Raw genomic sequence first — 23,510 nt, 5'->3', positions numbered from 1 at the left:
GCTAACATTAGCCTGGAGAGCTGTCTCGGGGAAAAAGATGCTCGTGGGCTACTCACATCTTTCTTGGCAATTTTTGGAGTGGTGTTTTTGAATTTGGAGGTCTTAAAGCGATTCATGCTGCCCTCTCAAGCTGACTTTCGTGCCTTCCGGGTGTCTCTGTCGAGCTGGTTGATACTCGGCAGAGGGATCCTTGCTGCAGCTGACAGTTCAGACGCGTTGCTCGGTGTTCGCTCGATTTGCTCCACGGAGCTGCCCGATTTGGCGGGGTTTAGCTTTTCGAATACATCGGAACGCGACATTTTTGTTACGTGCCACCCCGGGTCATAAAACATTTGCATTCCTATTTTACTTTGAAACTTGTGTACACAACCAAACTGAATATATTTGAATACTAATAGTCTTCCGGTATTCCGGTATCATCTCTAGCTATTTGGCGAAGGGTTAATAAAAAATTTTTTTTTAAAAAGGAATAATATTGAAGATAAACTTTTACAGCTGGTTTTTCTTTTCTTTTTTTTTTCTGAAGAGAGCAACATCTCGCATTAAACAGAACATCTTTGCGCTCTTCGGTGACGCCCCCTCCCTCCCGGACATGCGCACTGTGTCCGAAGCGGCGGCTAGTGCAGGAATGATGGCGTCCTCAGCTGCTCGCTGCTCCTCACGCTGGATTACGGTTATCGTGTCCTCTGGACGTCGGAGGGCCGCCGGAGCTGTTGTCTCCTCTGGCAGTGGAGGGGTCCGGCGCATTTCTACGCTGGGTGCGGAAAAGCTGTGGCGCGGGGGCAGCCTGGCGTGCGGCGGAGCAGGGAAAGCGTTGACATTGAGAGCGCTGTCAGGTGAGTGATGCTAGCCATATGGTATCGGCCCAGGCTAGGCTAGGCTAGGCTAGGCTAGGCTAAACTAAACGTGTTGCAATGTGTTGTTTTACCGAAGTGACAAGAGGAGCTTGAGACAACGACGCAGCTGCTTTGAAGCGCGTTACAGAGAGTTGATGCGATCAGTTTGTTTGCTCACTTTCAAGCAAAATTGTCGAGTTGGATATCAAAAGTGATGCAGCCGCAGCACCGCCAAACAACATCTACTTATTACCCTTCCACCTGCTGGACACCTTTTCAGGCCTCAAGTCCCCCCACGCTGTCTGCTCGCTGTCCTTTCACACAAGTGCCCCTGTTAGCAGCAAGCAGGACTTCTACCAGATTCTCGGGGTACCCCGCACTGCAACGCAGAAGGAGATCAAGAAAGCCTATTACCAGGTTCATTCCCGCCTCACACACACATTGTTTTGGTCCTCGGCTGACCGATCACTGCAGTAATTGACAAGTGCGTTTGTGTTTGTTGTCCCTCAGATGGCCAAAAAGTACCACCCTGACACCAACAAAGATGACCCACAAGCCAAGGAAAAATTTGCTCAGCTGGCTGAGGCGTACGAGGTTTGGCTCCATCAAGCTTCCGCTTGATAGATCTGCTGTTTTATGTGTTGCCTCTGTGTGTTTCATTCAAGTTCATGAGGGAAACGATCGACCTGTTAAATCGTGCTCTGTGTTCCTTACAGGTCCTCAGTGACGAAGTGAAGAGGAAGCAGTATGACACGTTTGGCTCAACGAACTTTGATGCCGGTCAGGCTGGTGGCGGGCAGCACTACTGGAGCGGACAGGCCAGCAGTGTGGACCCAGAGGAGCTTTTCCGCAAAATCTTTGGAGAATTCTCCGGAGGCCGTGGCTTCGGAGACTTCAACGCCATATTCGACCAGCCTCAGGAGGTTCGTTGGAATCTATAAAAGCCACGTAGAGAATTTGATCTTTGCTTTGAGAACTCGGCTGATTCTCATTTGGGCATTTTTATTGGCACGTATATTCAGAGTGATGACTCTCTGGCCCCCTGTTTTTTTGTTTTGTTTTTGGCGCAGTATATCATGGAGCTGACGTTCACTCAGGCAGCAAAGGGAGTCAACAAAGACATGTCTGTCAACATAGACGCAGCCTGCCAGCACTGCGATGGTAAAGGCCACGAGCCCGGCACCAAGGTGCAGCACTGCCACCACTGCAACGGCTCTGGCATGGTAAGAGCTCCGACGCGCTGTCTTTCTTCTTTACGGTGTTTTTAATATTGCATCATGAAGCACATGTTTTGTTTTGTTTTTTGCTCCCTGTAGGAAACAGTAAACACGGGCCCCTTTGTGATGCGCTCCACGTGTCGTCGCTGTGGCGGCAAAGGTACGGTCATTGCCACCCCCTGCCACTCCTGCCGTGGGACGGGACAGACCAAGCAGAGGAAGACCGTGATGGTTCCCGTGCCTGCAGGTCGGTCACACTCGACTAACCGTGGAGCTGAGTACCGTTTACATGCTGTAAATACCTCGAGGGTATTTTTTACCATCATTGAGCACGAAGAGTAACCCAGCAGAGTATTGGCCAAAGTTGTTTTTTTTGTTTACAAAATCAATGAAACATTTCTTTAAAGTGCAGCTGCACTGATGAACAGAATTCATAATGATGTACATACATTAGTATGAATGAAGTGCCTGTTGCTCTTAACTAAAATATATTTTTACACTTCTCCAATTAAATGCTTTTTTTTTTTTTTTGCCTCAGGTTAGGTTTGTGTTTGGCTTCTTTATCACCAATTTATCAGGCATATTAACTAAAAACTGTGAAAAGTAGTCCACCATTAAAAACGTAATTAGCAACACGATAAAGTTGGAGTTTATTCCTGAGAGGAAGTTTATCTGCTGGTTTTAGGCTCTTCACTGGCCATAAAGGCTGTAAGAAAAGTAAATGTACATGTTTATCTTGTATGTCAACCATCTTTAAAGGGAGAGTTCGGAACTTGTTGAAGGGGGTTGTACGAGGTACTTCTCCACAATCAGTGTATTACGGATGGAGGTCGGCTCATCCTCACTTTGGAGAAGCAGACAGCAGGTGGGAAGCTGAGCTATGTACTGCTGTGGACAGGGTCAGCAACAAAATGTGCATTCGACCCCCCCCAAAAAATATCATTTTCGGTGTACGCTATGTATAGAATACTCTCACCGCTTTACTTTGCTGACAGACAGCCTTTTCTGATGGGAAACAGAATCCATGTTATTGCTCTCTTCAAAGCCACCAGACTCCTTTCACAAAAGCAGGCATTTTGCTTCGCAGAACTTAGGTGTCGCTGGTCTCGATTGGTTCGTTAGTTAGTGTTATTGTGTTGTTTTTGAAGTCACACAGTATCTATGGATCAGTACCTCATACAACCCCGCTTCAAAATGACCAAACCTTCTCTTCAAAAATCTCAAGTATAAAGTGAAGTTCGGACAACCTCTGCCCACCTTTCAAGCCTGCAGGAGTTTGATCGTTTTTTGTCAGCACATTATTTATGCAAAGGAAGACATCGTGACGCCTGTTCAAATTCGAATGAGTGTTTACCTATTTGTTTTGACTTTCAGGAGTGGAGGAAGGTCAGACGGTGAGAATGCCAGTTGGAAAGAAGGAGATCTTCATCACATTTCGGGTTGGTATCACCTTCACGTCCGCTGCTGCTATTTGTTATTTGTACAACGAGGCATTGAGCTGTCTGAGCTCTTTGACTCCGAATGTGCAGTTCAGACACCCCGTGGTGGACCTCCTTTTTGAAATGCTGACAATCGGACACGGTGTGTTGTCGTGATGTGTCCAGGTCCAAAAAAGCCCAGTGTTCAGGAGGGACGGTGCAGACGTCCACTCTGACCTTCAAATCTCTGTGGCACAAGCCATCCTGGGCGGCACGGCCAGAACACAGGGCCTTTATGAAACGCTTAATTTATCAGTAAGTAGACTCTCCAGTTACCAAGCTGATGGGGAAACATTTCAAACATGTATAGTACAGTAAGTGACTGGTGTTTTTTGTCCTCGTCTTCAGATCCCTGCCGGCATCCAGACCGACCAGAAGATCCGCCTGGCTGGGAAGGGAATCGCTCGCATCAGTGGCTATGGCTTCGGAGAGCACTACATCCATGTCAAAATAAAAGTACCCAAGTAAGAGTCCACAGGCGTCTTTTTGCCCCAGTAAAAATGTCAGATGGAGAAGACTTTGTATTTGAATCCAATGGCTGTCTCCCAATAATCCTAAAATGTTGTTTTCCTGTGCAGGACTCTGACAGACAGACAGAGAGGTCTGTTAATGAGCTACGCTGAGGACGAGACAGACGTAGAGGGGACGGTGAACGGAGTGACTGCCACTACCACAGGTGAGAGGACAGTCTCACTGGAAAAAAAACACTTTTCCTACCCCCCCCCTCTTCTTTTTTTTTTACGTATCTGTCCCCGATGCAATTATTCACGTAGAGCAGTTAAAATCTAAATTATTTAAATTCCATTTCTGGTGGCCCACATTGCTGCCCATAGATTAACATCTCTGATCCACTGAAATGGGGTTTCAGGAAAGGAAGTTGTGCTGCGTCATAAGCCCGGCTGATGCAGTGCTACTCTCTATCCAGGTGGGGGCAGCAGTGGTAAGCGGTCTGAGGCAGGGCAAAGTGGGCATGACAAGAAGGAGGCAGAGGTGAAACCTCAAGGGGGCTTCCTCTCCAAATTAAAGAAATTGTTTAGTTCTTCCTGACAGCCACAAACTAGGTAGGACTGGTTATTTTATGTTCAGTGATTGTTTCCCACTCCACTGTCTTTTTGTTCTTTCGATCATAACATGCTGCATCATGCAACACTTTTATTTTCTGGTACTTTTTGCTGTCTGGTTTGTGGCCGTCACTTTAAAAACCACGTACGCATGCACTGCTGCACTCGGTTAGATGTCTAGCCAGTCTGTGGGATGTCCTTGATAAATCTTAATCTTTTCAGTTCTGCCGTTTGTCAAAAGGAGAGACTGTGGCCATTTTTAAGCTCTTCTTCCTTCCTCTTCAAGGTAAACGATCATCCTGGAACTGAGAGGCTCCATCAGAGGGGCAGAGGGGAGGACAGATACATTATGAAGAAAGAGACGGAGGAATGGGGAGGGCTGGTTGTTGGATGAGGCCGACGAGGATTCTGGATGGATCATTTACAGACCTGCCAACCTGCCCACCTAACCCTGTAGTGAAAAAGCCGGAGGATTACCTGCTCCGTTCCTCTGCCAAAGTGGATCCATACAGACAAGAGGATCTTTCCAGTTTGCCAATCACCTCTCTGTCAAATGTCCATTCAGGCCATTGTGGTAGCAAAAGACATTTCTCATAGCAGTTGCTGTGTGTTGGTTTTCTGTTGATTGCCAAATGAGAAACAAACTGGTGACGGCAGATTCCACGCGCACAGAAATTATTGTGTTGACAAAGACTACAGATGGAGTCTTGAGTTTTATTCAGGGTTAGATGCCCCTGTTACTAATCCTTCAGTTCTGTATGTGTTTTCAGGCTCGATTTCCCATTTTCTCAGCACCTTACAGGACGAACGTCGTCAGGCTACATGTTTACCCGTGAGTTTTAGTGTTGGGCTGTTTAAAGGTGTGTCTGCAGTGGATATTCTGATGGAGGATTTAACGGTGGAGAGGTTTCTTGAACTGTGAGCACTGATGACTGTGATCTGTCCCTCTGACCTTTTGCATTATGAGCGGGAAAAAAAAAAAAAATCCCCTTTTAGTTCTGAACCATAATCTCATTTGTACATACGGTTATAGATCATACATGCATCAACGTGTCATATAGAAGCGATATAGTGTACAGCTATAATAAAGCTATTGTCTGAGAAGCGTGTTTGTTTTCAATAAATCACAGAAGAAATTACGCTAAGAATGCGTTGACGCTGACACGTTAATATATTCGTATAAATGGCGCTCACTCATTAAAATACTAAACACTGCTAAACTGCCTCCAAAGTCTGAATCAGGGCTGCACCTAATGAGTATTTTCATTAGTGCTCAATCTTGATTGTTTTCTTGTTTAATCGGTTACTTGTCGAAAATGATTTTAAAATGTCAACCAGTTTCCCAAAGGTGCAGCCTAAAAATATATTTTCTCACTTAACAAGTCCACGTCAAAATATATTGAGATTATTAACAACCTAAATTCAGAGAATATTGGCATTTTTTTTTTCATTGAAATGGCTCAAAACAATCAATCATAAAAATGGTTGGGATCAATTATTACAGCATATTTTGAAATGTCTGTGCCAAATTGAATGGTAGTCCGCCTCATAGCTGTTGGCATATTTTTCACCACAAATGTTAAAACTAATCACGGCACTAAAAAGTCTTGGGATTAACGATTTCAGTAGGACTCGTCCTCTGGAGACCATTCTGTAAAACATTTCATGTCCGTCCATCCGTTGGGAGATATTTCAGTCTGGACCGACGCACTGACCAGCATCGCCGGGGCAATGCTGCAAGCAACTGGAACGGACCAAATTAATTCAAATCAGAGGGCCTGTGTGCGTTAAAAAATAATCATCTAGTTGTGATCAAAAACACCAATCCAACGCCAGCATGAAACAGGAAAACAGATTTTTTTTTTTTATTATTATTATTTCATTATTGATAGCACAACATACTCCTGGATTTTCACTCTCTTACAATGAAAGTGCTCTAGAAGGTCACTAATAAAGCTCCAGTTAGATGCACAAAGGGATTAAGAGCATAGTTAATGTTAATGCAAGAGAATTCAAAATCAACATAAATTAGTCAAGCACTCCAGCCACTTGTACGTTTCATTTATGGCCACAACCACCTGCACTCCTGAGATTCAAGTAAGTGTCCCTTTCAATATGTCCAAAAAAAAAATACTGAAGTATTTTGACGTGGCACACTTGCATCATTAAAACAAAATATCACATAGAAGAGTATATCTGGCGGTCTCCTGTTTTAGTCATTGCCATCTGACTGCAACATGAACCTGAGACTTTCAAATAGAAAACACTTTCATCACCTTGATCATCATGGCCTGTGATCAAACAGCTGCACCACAGCTGTTATCCTAAATGATCATTTATTAATCAAGAAATACTGCACGTCTATTTATGTATGAATGCGTTATGCAAATGCACAGCGTGGGAACCCAGCCGAAATGTTATCAGCAGGTTTCGTTTGGTACTCTCTGTTTTTGAAAAAGTTCATAAAATACCATTATTGTGTCAGGATAAATATCAAATCGCAAAACAGTGCAATTGCACTGCGTAGAATACAGACATCACAAAATATTTCTCCTTATCTATTTTGAAAAAAAAAAACAAGTGTGTACTACATACAGTATGAGTGATGCTTCCACAGTTTAGTGATGTTGTATACTGGCATATTCATAACAAATGGATACGTTAACCAGAGCTGAGCTGCTGAAGGATCAATATATTAGTCATTCATAATCAACCACAAAGCTCACATATTTACCCTTCATGTGGATAAGCTACATGGCTATTGCAAGAAGGTAGACAAAACCTTATCAATACAAAAAAAAAAAAAAAAAGACCATTTCCTTGTAAAACAGTTGCACTTATCTCGGTTAACACCTTCGTCCTAATATAGGCTCCTGCGGCAGGTAGAACTGAATCGTTAACAAGTCATTCATCTTGGATAGTTAAGCTGTGCAATTAAATCAACAGGCAGTTGTTTTTTTTCTGAATGCAAGATGCACTATCACATAACCCTTAAACAGTAAAATTGAACATGCACCAGGAGAGATTAAAATATCCTGTATATTTACTATTATCTGAAAGCCGTTTATTAATCGGATGATTGATAAACGGCTTCGCTTGTCATAAAAAAGCTTTTGAATTTTTTTTTTTTTTTGCTGACTAAGTGCACATGTACAAGGTTTTGGAGGCCCAGGAATGAATCGTGAAATGTGACTGTTTTCACATTATGCTTGGGACAGCAATCAGTGTGTAGAAGTGAAATAAAATACATGATAAGGTTACCAAAAGTTTACATTTCCAAATAAACTTTTGTTTTACTGTCGTCTCATTAAAGGCTTCATTAAAAATCCATTTAGCAGTCTGTCCAGAAAAACCCTACTGCGCACCACATATGCATAGTATGTTTTAATATGGTTTATTAAGCTCACCAGGATGATAAATTCATCATTCACTGACGTACCTCCATTTACTCAATTACAGTTTTGGGGAGAAAATATCACTTCAATCTGACTATCAGAAAACAGCTTTAGTGGGTCTGGAGATTCGACCAAACACACTGAAGGAGGGACACAGAATGGAGGGGTGGAGGGATAGTGCAGAGGAGGTAGAGAAATTAAAAAAAAAATTAAAAAAAAATGTTTTTGAGAAACTGTAACAAGTTGCAGCTTGATGGATGGAGTTGACATCTAAATGGTCCTATACGTCATTTCGTCGGAATTCTACCGCTAGAAACAGATTCGAGTCTTATTTTCCGTTAAATTCAAACATGAAATAAACTTGGACCTGATAAGAATGTTTGTATGAAGCTATGAAGTGGTCTGCAGTTTGTGGAACGTCTCCTTACTGTGCTTCCTTCTACGTTGCTCTTTTCTCTCTGGCGGCAGCGGAGTGACAGACCGGATCACATCAGATACCACGCAGCCAACCCAGCCAAGGCGGCAAACCAGGTAGCAAACAGGACCTGTCCTGTCGGGTGGCGGAGGACGGCCATCGCCAGCTGACAGACGTACGCCGTTCCACCCGATGTCGCTGCGACACAGAGGGAGGCGCGAACGCAAGCTTAGATTGAACAAAAACGCGGAGGTCCTCGAAACAAGTGGCATTTGTGCATCAACTCCCGATGGAACAGTACTTACCCATTTTGGCAGCGTAGTAGGGACATTTGCTGATGTCTCCACCCGTTGCTCCGTGAACAGGCATTCCAGCATCTAAAACGTCCTCCTGGATGGTTTTACCGATCTCCTCCAACTCCTCAAACACCTGCCGGAACCAAAACAAGTTCTGTGAGGTTGTACTCTCTTCTACAAAATGATAATAACATAGGCAGACAGGAATGTTTGTTTTTGGCTAATAGAGCCAAGGACACACGTCAAGAAGTATCATTATCAGTCTGCCTTTTTTTTTTTTTTATCTCATTGGGTTTTCAATTGCCCCTTTGCTGCACTGGTTTTGATTATGTGATGTTTTTAAAAGTGAGTGTAGGTACTGTCTATTACTGCATTATTTTTCGGTAAAAGAAATCGGAATGGCGGAACATTTTCAAAAACTTGGGTCACGACTTAATGACTAAGGAAAAATGACCGCTGCATCGTCACCACCGGGGACCACATTTCTTCTTCTCTCTCCTTCTTTTCTCTTCTCCTGCCTGGCCTCTCACCTCCATGTTGAACATGAAGGCCTTGACAGCTTCGTCCACCAGCCTGTTCTTTGTTTCGATTTCCAGCTCCAGCTCATTCATCCGACTTCGGTACAGCTGCTTGAACGCTTTGGTACTGTGGATGGCATCGAACTGATAGAACTCCAGGCCCTCTCCTGTTGGCGGCAGCTTCAGGGCTCTCTGTGCCACCTTCTTCAGCACCTGGCCCCCGGACAGGTCCCCCATGTAGCGGGTGTAGGCGTGGGCCACCAATAGCACCGGGTCCTCCTGTCCTACTTGGTGGATACGGTCCACGTAGCGTTGGGCGGCTTGGGAGCAGCTGACCTTGCTCTGCCATTCTGGCCCATAAAAGTACTCCAGGTCACGGGCCAGAGCTTCATGGCGGTGCAGCTCTGCCGGAAAATAAAGAGGGGCAAAGTGGGGGTGGTCCTTGTTCCTTTCAATCTCCTCCTCCATTGCAGTGTACGTGTAGTAAAGCGCCACAGCACCAAGCTGAGGAGACAAAAATGAGTCAGACATCTCTTCTGACACATTTCAAATGCGAATACTAGTTTGTTCATTGCTGTTTGACCCCTACAGTTAGTTTGCTTGTCTCATTCTTGTTTTTCCCCCAGTTTTCTTTGCATTTTTTTTGTATTAAGCATTAATTACATATATTCCCTTATTGTCTTTGTCTTGCAAATTACTCTTTGTGATCAAAACGTGAAATTTTCTCCCTGATTTCCTTCAGACTGACCTTGAAGAGCTCTTTGCGGATGCGTCCCCTGAGGAAATCTTTCACAAACTGAGTGTTCTCAGCCTTTTCATGAACCTCTTTGGTCCCTGCTGCCAGCATCTCAGACAGATCTTCAGGACTGGGTTATGAAAAGAAAAAAAAAACAAGAGGGAAAATATGTATTTGACAGAACTACAACAGCATAATTAGTCTGCAATCTTATTTCACAACAAATAATACCGGAAATCATTTTTACCTGAGGGTGCCCTCTTTCTCCTCATAGACAGGCCCTGCTCCATTGGACACACTTGTCCTCGTCTCCATCTTCTCTGTTGACATTAGTGGTGTGATCTTTACCGCCACCTAGATTACCCTAGAACCAGGACAAGTTTTTTAAAGTAGCAGTGTATTCACATTCAAATCACGGACATCACAGTTGGATAATATTTCATCAATATATTGGCGTTGATACATTTTTTTTTTATCAGGGTATAGAATACATATATATATATAATATTGATAGAACCTATAATAGTCTGTAACTGTCACACGAACTACGATTGCGTGACAGCTTGTCAGAATAAACAGGGGAACAATGAAAGGCTGCAGTGGTCACTGTGGTTTTCTACAACTGAATAGGTGGTGTGTGAAAGAACAATAACATAAGAACAACATATAATCTATACATTACATTATTGACACATTGTCCAGAATAAATAAGAGAGACCGCAGAGCGTAACCTAAACAACACAATAAATCTGCCATTAAAAGTAATCAGGCTGTTGATACTGTTACTTCTGCACAACCACTCAAATACTAACAACACCACAGTAATATTAATTATCCTTTTGAATGGGTAGGATCATTAAATGCTTGTAGCTCCAAACAAAAGAAGAAGCCGTGTGTACATCACCTTACCCGAGAGGCAGCAGAGGCCTGATCAGAAAAAGGGGGAGCTGATTATAACCCCTCTCCTCTTCACAGTAGACCTCCGAGATGAAGATGACGATGATGACCACAGGAAACACGACTTTTGCCAGGTGACTCTGCTGCTTTAAGGTTTTGACCCGATTTCGTCTAAAAGGGAGATAACACTTGTGTCAAGAGTGGAAAGCTGATGCGGTCTGGCAAAGGAGGGGGGGGGGGGGGCAGAGGAGAACAACACCCGGGCCTGAACTACGTGAACACAAAGCAAAACAAAAAGCAGCTCAGACAACAACGGCGCGAGGCCTTCTGGCGTTTACCGGGAGTCTCGGGAGAATAACCAGAGGATACAGCCGAGCTGCTGCTGCTGAATGCGGCGGGTTATTGAAACGACACAAGTTCAGTTACCCGCTCTAATCAGAAATCACAAGCTCCGACCGACTTCCGTCGATGCACAAACGCCTCACCCGACGCCCTCCGACTTGCTCAGAGCATTATTTTTTTTTTTTCACGACCCGCGGCTGACTTTACCGGACGACGCTAGCCAAAGTTAGCTGGGAGCTAGCTGACGTAGCAATTTAACGAGCTCGCAAAGTCGTTCAAAGGTTTGACGAGTGCAACACTGCGTTGGGTCCACGTGTTTATTCACTTTTAGTATTCGCCGGGCTAGAAGGCTTTGGTATCGTAAAGACATGAAGCGCAAACAAACCTTACCCCCCCCCCCCACTAACACCGTGAAAAGCGGTTCACTTGTTAAAAACCCGCAAACGAGGATGCGGACTCGGGACGGAACTTGTGCGTCCAACTCCGCCCCCTACCGGCTGCGACAGTCAGGTGCTTCTTACCGGAAATGATGACGTAAGTTTGTAGTCCACATCAAACGTGTAGTTCTTTCGCAGAACTACTACTGCAGTAGTTTTTTGTTTGTTTTTCTTCAACTGCCACCAGTGGTGGAAGAAGTATTCAGGTAATTACATCACACATTACGTAAGACAGGTAACACAATACCCCAACTGTGAAAATATTCTATTACAAGTTATATTCAGAACTTTATTCAAGTAGGTTTAGTATGTAGGCTAAGAAGGCCTTGTTGTCAGCAAAATGTTGGCTACTTTAAGTACCCTATGGAAAGTACACGCATTTAAATGCTCCTTGTCAGTGTTTTACGATGATGTTTTTGGAGTAATATTACTGCTGCAATTATTTAAAAGTTGTGTTTATTTTAATAGGCTACTTTATGTCGCTCACTGTTGCTTAGTTTAAACAGTAATCCATCATTTCCGTAAGATAATCATATTTGTATCGTTTTTGTTCCGTAAGAACAACGTAGGCTATCTCCAAAAAGTCAACAAGCTCAGAAAAACAATGCATTTTCCAGCTGATCCAAAAAATATTAGGATAATTTTCTCCGCTAATAAAAGGAACATCCAGTCCTTTAGTTTGTCAGAAAAATTCAGATAAAAAAAATTACCAAATTTGGAGACATTTTACTGGACAGAAAGGATATGAAAAACTGGAGTTTTAAAAGTAATGGAAATAGATAAAGACGCTATAAATAAGAATGTGCATCTCTCTCGCATAGTGAAATGCAAATACAGTATCCTATATTTTTTTGGGGGGGCGGATGTGGCTCAGATGGTAACGTGGGTTGCCCATTAACCAGAAGGTTGGGGGGTTTGATCCACATGCCGAAGTGTCCTGAAGGTAGCCCTGTCGCTTTTGGTGTGTGAATGTGAGTGTGAGTGGGTGAATGGAAGGGAAACTATAAAGCGCTTTGAGACCACTAAGGTGATAAAGACCTAAATAAGTGCAGACCATTTATGTAATACTGTCAAGAATTCAGGAAAAATGAAGACATTTAGATGGACCATATTGACAAGCTGAAAGAGAATAACCACAAGATGGCATTCCCTCTACACAAATACAATGGTTTGTCATACAGTTGCTCTTTTCTCTAACAGCTTAAATCAATAAGCCCTATCAAATGCTTTTTTTGGGGGCCAGTTTATAGCCTTTGTCTTAGCTTTAATAATGTTTTATCCTGAACACACATTGTATAATACTGTTTGAGAACATTTGTTTTTATTATACATGAGAGGGTTCTGTTTAATCCAGGAGAAATGTATCAATCATTCTTGAATACGGATCCATATTTAAGTGCCATTTTAACTGACAACACCGCAGTTTACTCAAATCAATTGCAAAACAGGAAATTGGATATGCTCTCTGAGGCCACACTGAAATTATTACAAATCTGTAGTCTTACATAACCACGTAACAGCATCAATATTGTCATCATCAGTTATGACGGTGTTTATTGCAGTGTTGGTGAGTCAGCTCATCAGTTCTTATTCAGTGGAGTGTCAGTACAAAGCTTTTCCCTGCCTTTTATGGGGCCACCTGAGCACAATACCAACTATTTTCAAGCTGGAACACCTCAGTAGACACATTTGTCAACACAAAGGCTTCTGAATGAATGTAGTTCTGCAGCCAATCTGTACAAATCAGTCTCACTCTTTGCCTACGTAATGAACACTTGCATTTTCTACATTATAAATGGTCATGTTAAAATGGAACTTTTGTCATCATTAAAGAAAAAGATAAGATTTGTCAAACTGTGGAGATTAAAGTGGAGACTTTGACATCTGGATCCAAAGACAAAACTCCATACCAAACTTAGTTGAAACACATGAATTGACGTTGTGAGATCTTGGAAAGTGAAATGGGCAAAAAAGGATAGTCAACAATTAGGTATTTGTCCAGAGCCAGCCCCAAACACACACCAGCTACCAGAGCTTTACCTTAGATGGAGATTAACCTGTTGGTCTTGGACCAACTAAACAGGGTTTCTGTGCTGCTGGGGTATGCCAGTTACAGATCCAAAAGTGACAATGATTTTGCAGGTGTTTTTGTGCACATAATGATTCATGTATTCTTGTTCATCAATAATGTATAAGGTGGTTGGTTATATTTCTGAGCAGATTTGTTCATCAGTGTAGGATTCTATGCAGTGAACTTGAAAGCCTGCGTGTATGTTGTATGTGTGTATACGCTTGTGTGACTGCATATGTGTGAGCGTGTGACTGTCAGAGCCTGATATTAGTCTGGCAGCCGCCTGCAGTGTCAGATGCTCTGTTGGCGGGGCAGCTGAGTGCCTTCCCCCCTCGCTCTGCTACTGAGCCACAGGAGGCTGGTGGAGGGGAAAGATGAGCTAACAAGATGATTCACTTCCCTCCGATGGGGCCAGCAAGCTGTGGCCATCACATTAAATTGCTTTGGGAAGTGCTTTTGTACCAGTTATGTGGTTCAATAAGTAAGGGGGGGGGGTGGTGCAGGTATAAAGGGAAAGGGAGAAGAATTGACAAACTTCATAAAGGCTACACTTGGGAACTAATTAGATGAGAATCTCTCAAAATGAATTTTCTGATATTGAAAAATGTATTCTTTTAATTTATTTTGCCCCAAGTTTGCTTTGTTTGTTACCCTGTTGTCCTGAGGACGCCATATGTGATTTCAGTATGCTGTGGCACGCTAATGAACACGCCTCATAGAAATGTAGCAGGTGGTCCATTTCACCATTGTGCCATTCATAAATATGAGCATGATAATGAAACATTAAACTAGCACCAAAGCCAGGACATTTTTCAAAAAAGACACGAGCACCCATCGTGTGCTCCTTCTACCGAGGCACCATCGAGAGCATCCTGACCAGCTGCATCACTGTGTGGTACGGGAGCTGCACCGCCTCCAACCGCAAGACCCTGCAGCGCATAATGAAGGCAAATGGTAGGATCATCGGTCCTCTCCTCCCCACCCCACACCCTCGGGACATCGACAACACCCGCCTTTCCCGCAAAGCAGTCAGCACCGTGGGAGACTCAACCCATCCCTCACACAGCCTCTTCAGCCTCCTGCCTTCTGGCAGACGAGACTATCAAGATTCAGATGAGCATGATTTCACCCAGGAAGGGAGAGACCCTTGTGGCTTTGTGTCTAAAATCAGGTTTCTAAAATTCAATAAAAATCAGCTTGACTCCATTAATTACTAGCTTCCTCAGTGTAGTTATCAGCTGCTAAAATTGTAGCAAGATTGCTTGGGTGACAGACAAGCAGAAGCACTGATCTCAACCATCCTTTTGATTTGTACAGTTTATTCATGATACGTTGTTCCATTCTCCACATATTGGGCCAAACAGTACAAGAAAGCACACGTGTAACTAATGACATTCAGTGTGCCAGTAAACCAGCATGCACAATAACTGGCACATATAAATGGAAACCAGACATCATTATTGTTATTGACTGCACCTGAGGTTGATAAGCCAAAGTTTCTGCTACGAAAACACCTAAACGTTGTGTATATATCTGCTGTTTATTTATCTAATAATCACACCACAGGCGTACAACATGGTGACTGTGTATGAGCTGCCTCAGTGTTGAAGCCTCCTCGGGATATTTTACTGCGAAGCAGCAAATAAACACCAAACTAGCCAAGAGTTTCTCATATCCTTACTCTCCTTCACAACATTTGTAATGACTCACAGGGAGAGCAATAAATGAAACTGCAAATGGGCTACTTGGAAACATAATTACAAAAAGTAATGATTGCTCATCGAAATAACGAGCAGTGCTCTTCTGACCATTTGCAACAGGTAATTTGAATATTATTACACATTCATGAGCGGAGTATATGAGTAAAACATGATGAATAAAGGGTGCAGAGTCTTCAGTCTGGAGCATCGTTACACAGTTTAAAATGGCAGAGATAATTAAAACTGCCAGCAGTGATATGCGGGCCCTCGCATGCTGCACGTCGGGGATCCAGCGGGTCGGAGACGCCAGCTCCCCGACGTGCAGCACGCGAGGGTCGGCATATTCCCGCTTGCAGTTTGAATTTTTTTCTCGATCTCGGTCCTTATTCTTCTTTAAAAAATAAAAAGCTTTTTTTTGGCGGCTTTAACATCTTCAAAAACTCATGCAAGTTGGTGCCTGACGCATGTGCAAAGTTTTGTGAGGTTTGGAGCATCGTTTGACCTTAAACATCAACTTCCTGTGTCACGGCGAAACATCAAACTTAGCCGCATCGCCTATACTATACTATCGCTATACTATATACTATATACTCTATACTATACACTCTATATATATAGCCAAACTCTATGACTCTATACTCTATATACTATACACAAAAATGAATTGTATATTGGGTCACTTTTTGGACAACCTTTTTATCATATTTTGGATGACATACTTTGGCTATTTTATGACTTTTTGGAGTCATAAATATCAGTGTGTTTTCAGTTTTTCTGACATGCAGAACTCTCTTTTTCACTCTGAAAAAAGAAAAGCCTCTTTTGGACTTTTATTTTTATATTGTTGCTGACCTTTGGTTTGGTATTAGTATGACTGCATGTACAAACCTGAACGTCTTACCTTTAGAGGGACTCACCTTAGGGGGACTTGGCCCCCATGCACCATGTGGTTTACCCTTAGAAGGATTCGCCTTACCCTCACCCTCTGTGAACCATGTGGCTGACCCTTACAGGGATTTGCTCTCCGTGAACAATGTGGCTTATTTAGGGAACTAGCCCTCTGTAAACCATGAACCATGTGTGATACCTGTGGGGGGCTCGAACCCGTGCCCTCATGAGGTCGTTCCCAGCTCGGCCTCGTAGACCGCTGGACTATCTTCGGCGCCGATGAATCACGGCAGGAGAAAGTGTTTCGAGGAGTTCACTCAGAAACCGACTCAACCGACAGTCTGGTTAACTCAACAGGTAAAAGATTCTACTTCACCAAGGTTGCTATTAAGGGTTCAAATTCATCACTGTTGATGGTGATTCAACTTTTAGCGAAGTTAATACGTTTGGAGAAATTGAAAAAGTTTTGCATACACTACACATTACAGGAAGATATTTAATATCACTGCAGACCCCCTTTAAAACACGCATAACTACTATCCAAAGAATGTATGCGGCAATTTTGGTCGCATTTGAATGAATATTTGTGGACTGTGGAGTTATAGGTTGTAGTGAGGCATAGATATGTCATAATGCAGACTGCCACCTGGGAAGTTTGGTGGTGCAGTGGATGGCAATGTTGCCTCTCAGCCAGAAGATTTGGGTTTTGACTCCCCCCCCCCCCCTTTGTTATGACTTTCAAAAAAAAATTATACTATAGCATGTCATCCAAATTATGAAAAAAAAAAGTCATACTACAGCAAAAAGTCACCTAAAAGTCATTTTTGGGTCACTTTTTGGACGACGTGCTATAGTATGGCTTTTGGGTCACTTTTTGGCCTCCACGGGCACACTAATCGACGAAAACGAATTCTTATGATAACTTTTAATTCCAAACGCCGGGGCATCTCTTTAGGGGGCGCTAGCGAGCCATTTGGCCACGCCCACTCGCGACTCCACTAAAATACTAAATTTTTCGCCGGGAGTTGTTTTTTTTTTTTAATATGATAAAGCCTCCAAAAATGCAGTAGTTTACGGAGAATCATAATAATCGCTTGGATTACAATAGGGCTTTCGCACCATTACGTGGTAATTAAGGTACAACCAAGAGTTTATCTTTGAATGTTGAAGCAACCAAGAAGCACCGTCCCTCCCACCCGCGACACTTCTTCTCGCGAGAAGTTAGAACTTACGTTGAAAGCGTGGTAGAGATAAAGTTGTAAAATGTGTTTCTGTTTGACTAGTTTAGATCAAACACCGTATGTATTTGGTCACGAAATTGGTGATGACATCGATTACCTTCTTCAGCATTTGCACATTACTCAAAGGTGACTTTTTTTTTTTTTTTTTTTTACAGCTAGAAAGGGGGGACCGGGACTTCCGCGTCCGTTAAGTTAAGAGTTCGCGGGTCTGACCGAAAGAGCTCCCGGAAAATCGATGTTTTTCTGTGAAGATGCAACAGACGATATGTTCCACACTTTTTTTTTTTTTTTTGAGGATGTGTCGTTTCCTGTAACCTTCTCGGATAAGTGTTGTCCTGTCGTTGATTCGGCGTGAAAACCAGTACTTTTAATCGTTAGTTTGGCGTTGGCAGAGAAGTAAGGTCACGCCACGGTGAGACATCCAGACGCAAAAGTATGTCGCTGCTGTCTACGGTTGAACAAGCCATCAAGTTGTACAAAGTCGAACAAGCCGAGATAAATGACAGAATTAACATCTTCAGAGACCTGTTACGGGGCTTGTAAGTACCTGTCTATTTGACATCTTATCCCCGCTGATTTATCGTACGTTTTACTTGTGTCGATGCAGATGTTTGATGTTGTGTTGGCTCCAACGGGTGCCTCTTCGTGCAACATATTTGAGAACATTCACTGAGGATATAGAGATCAAAAGTAATTGGAAGTATATCTACTCTCCTGAGGAAGTCTTCAGACCTCGCTGGCTTGGTCGTTGTTTAAGTACGATATCTGTGTGCGGTGGCCTTCATCCGGCGCTGTGGCTTAGTTGGTTAAAGCGCCTGTCTAGTAAACAGGAGATCCTGGGTTCGAATCCCAGCAGTGCCTTTTCTGGCACAGACTTTTCTAACCTGCAAAGCTGTTTCCCAAGTATGTATTATGTATTTGCACAGCTCCAGCACGAGTTTAGTCGATAGAATTACCCTTACAAAGGATTTAAAAACTCTCACATTGATATGAGTGTTGGAAAAAAAAAAAAAATCTATTAAGGAGATCTATGAGAAACTATGTACCTAGATAGTAGAACACAAACTCTATTAACAGAAAAGTTAATTAATAAAACTGCAAGTTTCTTACATTATTGCAAGTTGGAATGTGCTTGTTAACTCCGAAAAGCTCCAGATTTTAACTTGCTGTAACACACAGACTGTGTTAATATTCTTTATTTGTTATATATTATCAATGCCTTAATTTGCTCTTGATGGTTAATTTAATGGTATATTTACATGATGTCTTTTTACACAGAACACCACAACCTCAGGAAGGCGCTGAGGAGACAGATTTAGCAGATGATGCTGCAGCAGGTAATAAAAAAAACATTTATTTTTTGGGGGGAACATGATCAGATCTGATTGATCACCAGAAATAAAGAACTGCAAATTAACCAAAGCGAGGTGATCGTAGTCTTGTATGATGCTATTATTATGGCTGTTTTAAATTGTAAAACTACTTCATGAATGTTGTAAATTGATTGTCTGTGCTGCCAGTCAGGTCTCCCTCGTGAACGAGATAATCTGTGCTAGTACACCTATAGTATAGTTATAAATGAAGTAGTAAAACCCATGAACTGTAACCACATGTTGCCATGCTGCTGTCTTCAGATGCAGATACCTCACCAGGGGTGAAGGAAGATATAGAATTGCTTGAGCGAGCACTGAAGAGAGCCCTTCGGGTCCGCACTGGCTCAGAGCCCTCTGAAAAAGACAAAAACAAACCATCTGGACCTCATAAGGAGTCTGCCACACCCATGGATGTAACACATTCATCTGCAGCATCTAAAGGAAGCCAAGCAACATTCAAATCAAATTCTAAATCTGCTAGTCTTGGCAGAAACGCACACAAAAAGACTGGATTAAGACTTGCGGGTAGCCACAACCCTGGACACTCCAAAACCACAAATAATAGAAACATAATCCCAAAAGATCCATCCTCATCAGCTGGAGTTCTGCTTCGCCAGGCTTCTCGGAGACAGCAGCAGGCTGTGTCAGAGTCTGTCTCCTCTGATTACATCTCAGCCTTGCTCTCTAAAAACAAGACTGTCAGAAGCAGCGTGCTGAGTGGCGATGAGCTAGGCAAAGCCACATCTTTCTCAACACCTTCTTCAAATAACATAGTGCCTTTTTCACACACACGTGAGTCTGGAGCATGCAGTTTGCTTCAACAGAGTGGGTACGTTTTACACCACGGGACTGTCAAAATATCGTCAGTTTTAAAGGGTGACAAAATCTGTGCTAATACAATCATTCTGTTTGACTTTGCTTCATGGCAGGACACCTTCTGACCACGCGAAAAAATGGAAATCTTTAAGGAGCAAGCAAAGCAGGTGGCTTTTTTTTTTTTTTTATCACTGTTCATTTAAAAGAAAGTTACTGCTGATGTCTCAGTTTGTGTTTGAGTACTTAGTTTCCTTCTCTACATTGTCTTTAGGTTGTGGGACAAAGTCATTGCCCTAGAAAGGAAACCTGCGCCTGGGAGGAGTCACTTCATGGAGAGAATGAGAGCGACGGTATCCTTCCTTTTTTATTGTGAAGTCAGTTAAATGGGCAGAAAGACGTCAGACATGTTTTCCATGTTGTGTAATGTCGAACCTGGAATTATATTCAAGGACTCGAGTGAGATTTTGAATACATTTGATTTGTGAACTTTCATTCCTCTAAACAGTCTGTGACAGTGTGTCGGTCTTGCCTTGACACCTTCACCCCTTTAGTTTCCCAAGGACTGGCCGTGTGGTTGCCCAGATCAGACCAGGGCTGTGGTGGACAGGCTGACTCGGCAAGGGCGTGACCTCACACAGCTCTTCCAGGCGGAGGAGGTTCTCACCAAACAGACCCCAGAATCAGCCACAGAGCTGGGTAGGAGGCCTGAAGAGAATTACAAATGCAAAATTAGGAGTGAAAGAATCATGAGAAGTGGAGTAGACTGATGACACAATGATGTGGGTGAGAAAATGATATGGTGGGAAGAAACTGAACAGAGAGATGGCAGGAAGTGAATTTGTCAGAGCTATTTAGACTGATGGATATATTGATGTGGAGCCTTTCTGCTGCCAGTAATTCTCAGGATCCTGGACAAGAGATATTTCTTTCTATAGTTGTAACAGCTATTGTGGGTGGGGAATGACTGAAAACACACTTTTAGTGGGGTTACATTATACACCTCCACTTCTGCAATACATTTTACATTGCAATTGTAAATGTGTAATTTCTTTTAATGATGTATTTCTGTTCAGGTGGTAAAGAAATCAAGCATGATTCCCGTCTGACACTCGAAAGGTTGCAGCTGGACGCAGCAGAGCTCCAGATCTCTGCAGATCAAGTGAAACAAGGTAACTATTCTGTTTTAATCCACCTTTCTGGAGTATTTCTTCCCTCCAACATACATTACATAACAGCTTGACTTAGATTGTGTGAATCAGGTCATAAGCCGCAAAATGGATTCTTGAAATGATTAATGACACGGCACAGACTTTCGCACATTGGTGGAGGAATCATGACCTGCTTTTTGACCCTGGTCACCCAGCTGTGTTTGAATAGCGGTGCACAGGTGTCCGGATATCCTTCAGTTGGTACCTACACTATGTAACAGGTTACAGTTTCCATTACCTCCAGCCATACAGCTATAATGAAGCTCAATGCCCAGAGATTTTCCATTCACACCACTCAAATGACGCTCTCACCTTCAGGGAGGAAGATTTGTTTATGTTTACCAGTTAAAGCTCCAGTGCAGCACAAGTATGCTGCTAAAGCTGGTGTGACACAGAAGTTTACGGTAATTTCTAAGCCCACACATCTCCATTTGGTGCTGTGAACAAAAGCATCCAATCTAGCAATTCACACCCAAAGCTCAGTTAGTGTTTTATTTCAGAGCGTTTTAATACCCAGACAGTGATTCATCATTTATTACATTTTAACAGCATTTGAAGAATGATTGTGATGAATGTAGCGCGCTAACGAGCTAATGCAGTCTCTCCATCTCGGCGTATGGAAAATGAAAACAGAGCTGCCGTGAAATCTCAGTGGCAGATCAGTACTTTCCTTGGCCCCGACAGATCACGGTGGGGTTTTAAAGCTGTCTCCCCTGACGTGGCTAGGCATAGACTTGGCTATTTAAAGCTGATGCAACAGAGCAGAAAAACGTTTTAGGGTACGGTTGCTCACGCTCTAAAAATAAACACATTTTCCGTCAGACTGGAAAGCATGGGATCGATGGAGGCCAGAGGGAGGTTGTCTTTGCCCCACTGGGGCAAATGGTGCGTGGGGAGATGGGATAACTGCACCTCTGCCCCAGATGATAACCTACACAACAGAGGCAGAGCTCCAAGAGCTGGAGAAGCTGCGGATGAGGTTGGCACTGCTGCAGCAAGAAGCTGAGCTGGAACAGGTAAGAGCTGCGTTCTTCAAGCACCTGGTAAAAAAGAAAAAAAAAAAAATGTAAAAAAAATTAACGAGATACCTAATTAATTACACGGTCTGTGTCTTCTGTTGAGTAGTAGCCATTAGCTACTCCTACTAATAAGAAATAATGTGCCGACTGTCTCCTCTGCTTTGTGATAGGCTCTGTCGGATGCTCTGTCCCCTCAGCTTTCCTCTATAGCACCTGGGCCTGGATGTCCCAACCCCAGTGTGCTGAGACACTTGTACTCCTTGCTGGGTGAAGGAGGGCAGCGATTCCCCGCGATAATCCTGGACTCTGAGCCCGAATGACTTCTGAGCATGTTGCACTGAGATACCAGTTTGTAAGCTAAGCATCAGGTAGGCATACATGAGAAACCTCTCAGTACACTGCAATCCAGTGCCATTGAATCATACCCCTCTGATGTAGTCAATAAAACAAGAATATTACATGCAAAAAAAAAAAAAAAAAAATATTTGGGAACATGTGTGGGGTGCAGCTGTGGGTCAGGAGGTAATGCCAGTTGTGCACTAATTACTGCCCTCCATGTTGGGAAAAAAAAAGGGGGAAAGATTAGGTGCATGCAGGTTACATGTAAATACAAATGCAGGTGTAGCCCCAGTGATTGACTGGGGACCATTTGGTGTATCCTGCCTCTCACCAAATGGTGTATGGGATAGGCTCTGGCCGCCACTATGATCCTAAAGTTTAAGCAGGTATAGATGATGGATGGATGAATGGATAAACAGGTGACCCTAATAAAATGATAACTCAGAGGATTTGTCCTTAAATCAAGAATCAAGGTGATGATTGTAAAGGATCTGCTTTTTTTTGTGTGCTGCCACTATTTTGTTTTTTCAGATACCATGTAGGGACCCAAATGAATTAAAAAACATGAAATTGTTATTGTTTATCTTCTTTCTAAAATGTTTCTTTCTGTGAAATGCTCGTTGTATCCCATTTATAAATGTCAACATAAATCAGTACAACATTACAGACACTAGATTATATCAGAATCTTGGCCAACTAAACATGACAGTATGGATTTTTGATTCCAGCTGGTAATCACATTGATCTCATACTTAAATTATATATAGTTCTGTCTTTTATTTTTTTTAATTTTTTGTTCAATTGAAATCATGATCACTAATACCAAGGACAATGTGTTACTTAAAAAAAACACAACCTTGAGTCCCTGACTGTGTCAGCAGGTGGCACTCAACTCACAGAGGAGGTGACCACAGAACAGAGGAGCAGGTGACTCATGTTAACCGATATTTAGTGTTACATTACTGTGGCATCAAAATTCATCCAATAAATTGAGAGTTTTATTCAGTCCATGACCTTAAACTGCATGGAGATGACTAGTTTCTTTAATACTAACAAGTGATGGGTAATAATCAGAGTGCCACATGTCTGTCTGCCTGCTGGTATCTGGATTAACATGATGTGACAGAACTGAGGTCTTTCAAGCTGTTTCATTCCTGTCTTTCACTGAAAACAGCACAGGCATCATGACTTCTGGCACATCCTTCATATGTTCCCGTTTCCGAGGAA

At 42.8% G+C, this 23,510-nt stretch overlaps 4 protein-coding genes and 1 non-coding gene across 7 annotated transcripts in view; 3 read left to right on the top strand and 2 right to left on the bottom strand.

Annotated features, from left to right (window-relative positions):
- The window catches only part of coro7 (coronin 7), a 106,168-nt gene extending 105,940 nt beyond the window's left edge, over positions 1-228 (bottom strand). The window contains exon 1 of the mRNA XM_069149099.1: positions 57-228. Coding sequence (XP_069005200.1) covers positions 57-116 — 60 coding nt within the window. The 5' untranslated portion in view covers positions 117-228. The remainder of the gene's footprint in view (positions 1-56) is intronic.
- Positions 229-616: 388 nt separating this feature from the next.
- dnaja3a (DnaJ heat shock protein family (Hsp40) member A3a) lies at positions 617-5,696 on the top strand. Its single transcript, XM_069149097.1, has 11 exons — positions 617-836; positions 1,117-1,253; positions 1,347-1,430; positions 1,553-1,759; positions 1,907-2,059; positions 2,153-2,300; positions 3,428-3,492; positions 3,658-3,786; positions 3,880-3,995; positions 4,110-4,207; positions 4,879-5,696. Exons 1-11 carry the CDS (start codon positions 629-631, stop codon positions 4,899-4,901), a joined length of 1,368 nt encoding a protein of 455 aa, XP_069005198.1. The 5' UTR covers positions 617-628; the 3' UTR covers positions 4,902-5,696.
- A 736-nt stretch (positions 5,697-6,432) lies between these two features.
- On the bottom strand, positions 6,433-11,632 carry hmox2b (heme oxygenase 2b). Its single transcript, XM_069149096.1, has 7 exons — positions 11,188-11,632; positions 10,862-11,020; positions 10,200-10,316; positions 9,965-10,082; positions 9,229-9,720; positions 8,708-8,831; positions 6,433-8,600 (listed from the first exon to the last, which is right to left on the bottom strand). The coding sequence occupies exons 3-7, from the start codon at positions 10,280-10,282 to the stop codon at positions 8,473-8,475; spliced, it is 945 nt and encodes a 314-aa protein (XP_069005197.1). The 5' UTR covers positions 10,283-10,316; positions 10,862-11,020; positions 11,188-11,632; the 3' UTR covers positions 6,433-8,472.
- A 5,911-nt stretch (positions 11,633-17,543) lies between these two features.
- LOC138198003 (tubulin epsilon and delta complex protein 2) lies at positions 17,544-22,857 on the top strand. 3 transcript variants are annotated; one of them, XM_069149093.1, is made up of 9 exons: positions 17,544-17,654; positions 18,807-18,865; positions 19,163-19,730; positions 19,831-19,884; positions 19,989-20,067; positions 20,269-20,413; positions 20,791-20,886; positions 21,748-21,941; positions 22,115-22,857. In XM_069149093.1, exons 1-9 carry the CDS (start codon positions 17,551-17,553, stop codon positions 22,262-22,264), a joined length of 1,449 nt encoding a protein of 482 aa, XP_069005194.1. In that variant the 5' UTR covers positions 17,544-17,550; the 3' UTR covers positions 22,265-22,857. The 3 variants fall into 3 exon arrangements, with proteins under 3 accessions (XP_069005194.1, XP_069005195.1, XP_069005193.1); XM_069149094.1 differs by lacking the exon at positions 17,544-17,654 and adding an exon at positions 17,668-18,067 and having other exon boundaries at positions 22,142-22,857; XM_069149092.1 differs by lacking the exon at positions 17,544-17,654 and adding an exon at positions 17,669-18,067.
- trnat-agu (transfer RNA threonine (anticodon AGU)) lies at positions 18,316-18,389 on the top strand. Its single transcript has one exon. It is a non-coding gene; the product is annotated as a tRNA-Thr (tRNA).
- Positions 22,858-23,510: the final 653 nt, after the last annotated feature.

This window comes from Embiotoca jacksoni, unplaced genomic scaffold (genome assembly GCF_022577435.1).
Source record: "Embiotoca jacksoni isolate LCO1_2020_lvr unplaced genomic scaffold, fEmbJac1.0.p SCAF_15, whole genome shotgun sequence".
NCBI classification, from domain to species: Eukaryota; Metazoa; Chordata; class Actinopteri; family Embiotocidae; genus Embiotoca; species Embiotoca jacksoni.
The sequence above is the reverse complement of the archived record's forward strand: the minus strand, read 5'-3'. Positions and strand labels throughout refer to the sequence as shown.

Excerpts from the sequence above, each read along its gene's own strand:
- hmox2b (XM_069149096.1), bottom strand. The coding sequence starts at position 10,282 with ATGTCAACAGAGAAGATGGAGACGAGGACAAGTGTGTCCAATGGAGCA. Across the intron at positions 10,083-10,199 it reads GAGAAAGAGGGCACCCTCAG|TCCTGAAGATCTGTCTGAGA; the intron begins GTAAAAATGATT and ends TTCATAACCCAG. Across the intron at positions 9,721-9,964 it reads TCCGCAAAGAGCTCTTCAAG|CTTGGTGCTGTGGCGCTTTA; the intron begins GTCAGTCTGAAG and ends TTGTCTCCTCAG.
- LOC138198003 (XM_069149093.1), top strand. The coding sequence starts at position 17,551 with ATGTGTTTCTGTTTGACTAGTTTAGATCAAACACCGTATGTATTTGGT. Across the intron at positions 17,655-18,806 it reads CATTTGCACATTACTCAAAG|AACACCACAACCTCAGGAAG; the intron begins GTGACTTTTTTT and ends CTTTTTACACAG. Across the intron at positions 19,885-19,988 it reads TTAAGGAGCAAGCAAAGCAG|GTTGTGGGACAAAGTCATTG; the intron begins GTGGCTTTTTTT and ends CATTGTCTTTAG.
- dnaja3a (XM_069149097.1), top strand. The coding sequence starts at position 629 with ATGATGGCGTCCTCAGCTGCTCGCTGCTCCTCACGCTGGATTACGGTT. Across the intron at positions 837-1,116 it reads GACATTGAGAGCGCTGTCAG|GCCTCAAGTCCCCCCACGCT; the intron begins GTGAGTGATGCT and ends ACACCTTTTCAG. Across the intron at positions 3,996-4,109 it reads GTCAAAATAAAAGTACCCAA|GACTCTGACAGACAGACAGA; the intron begins GTAAGAGTCCAC and ends TTTCCTGTGCAG.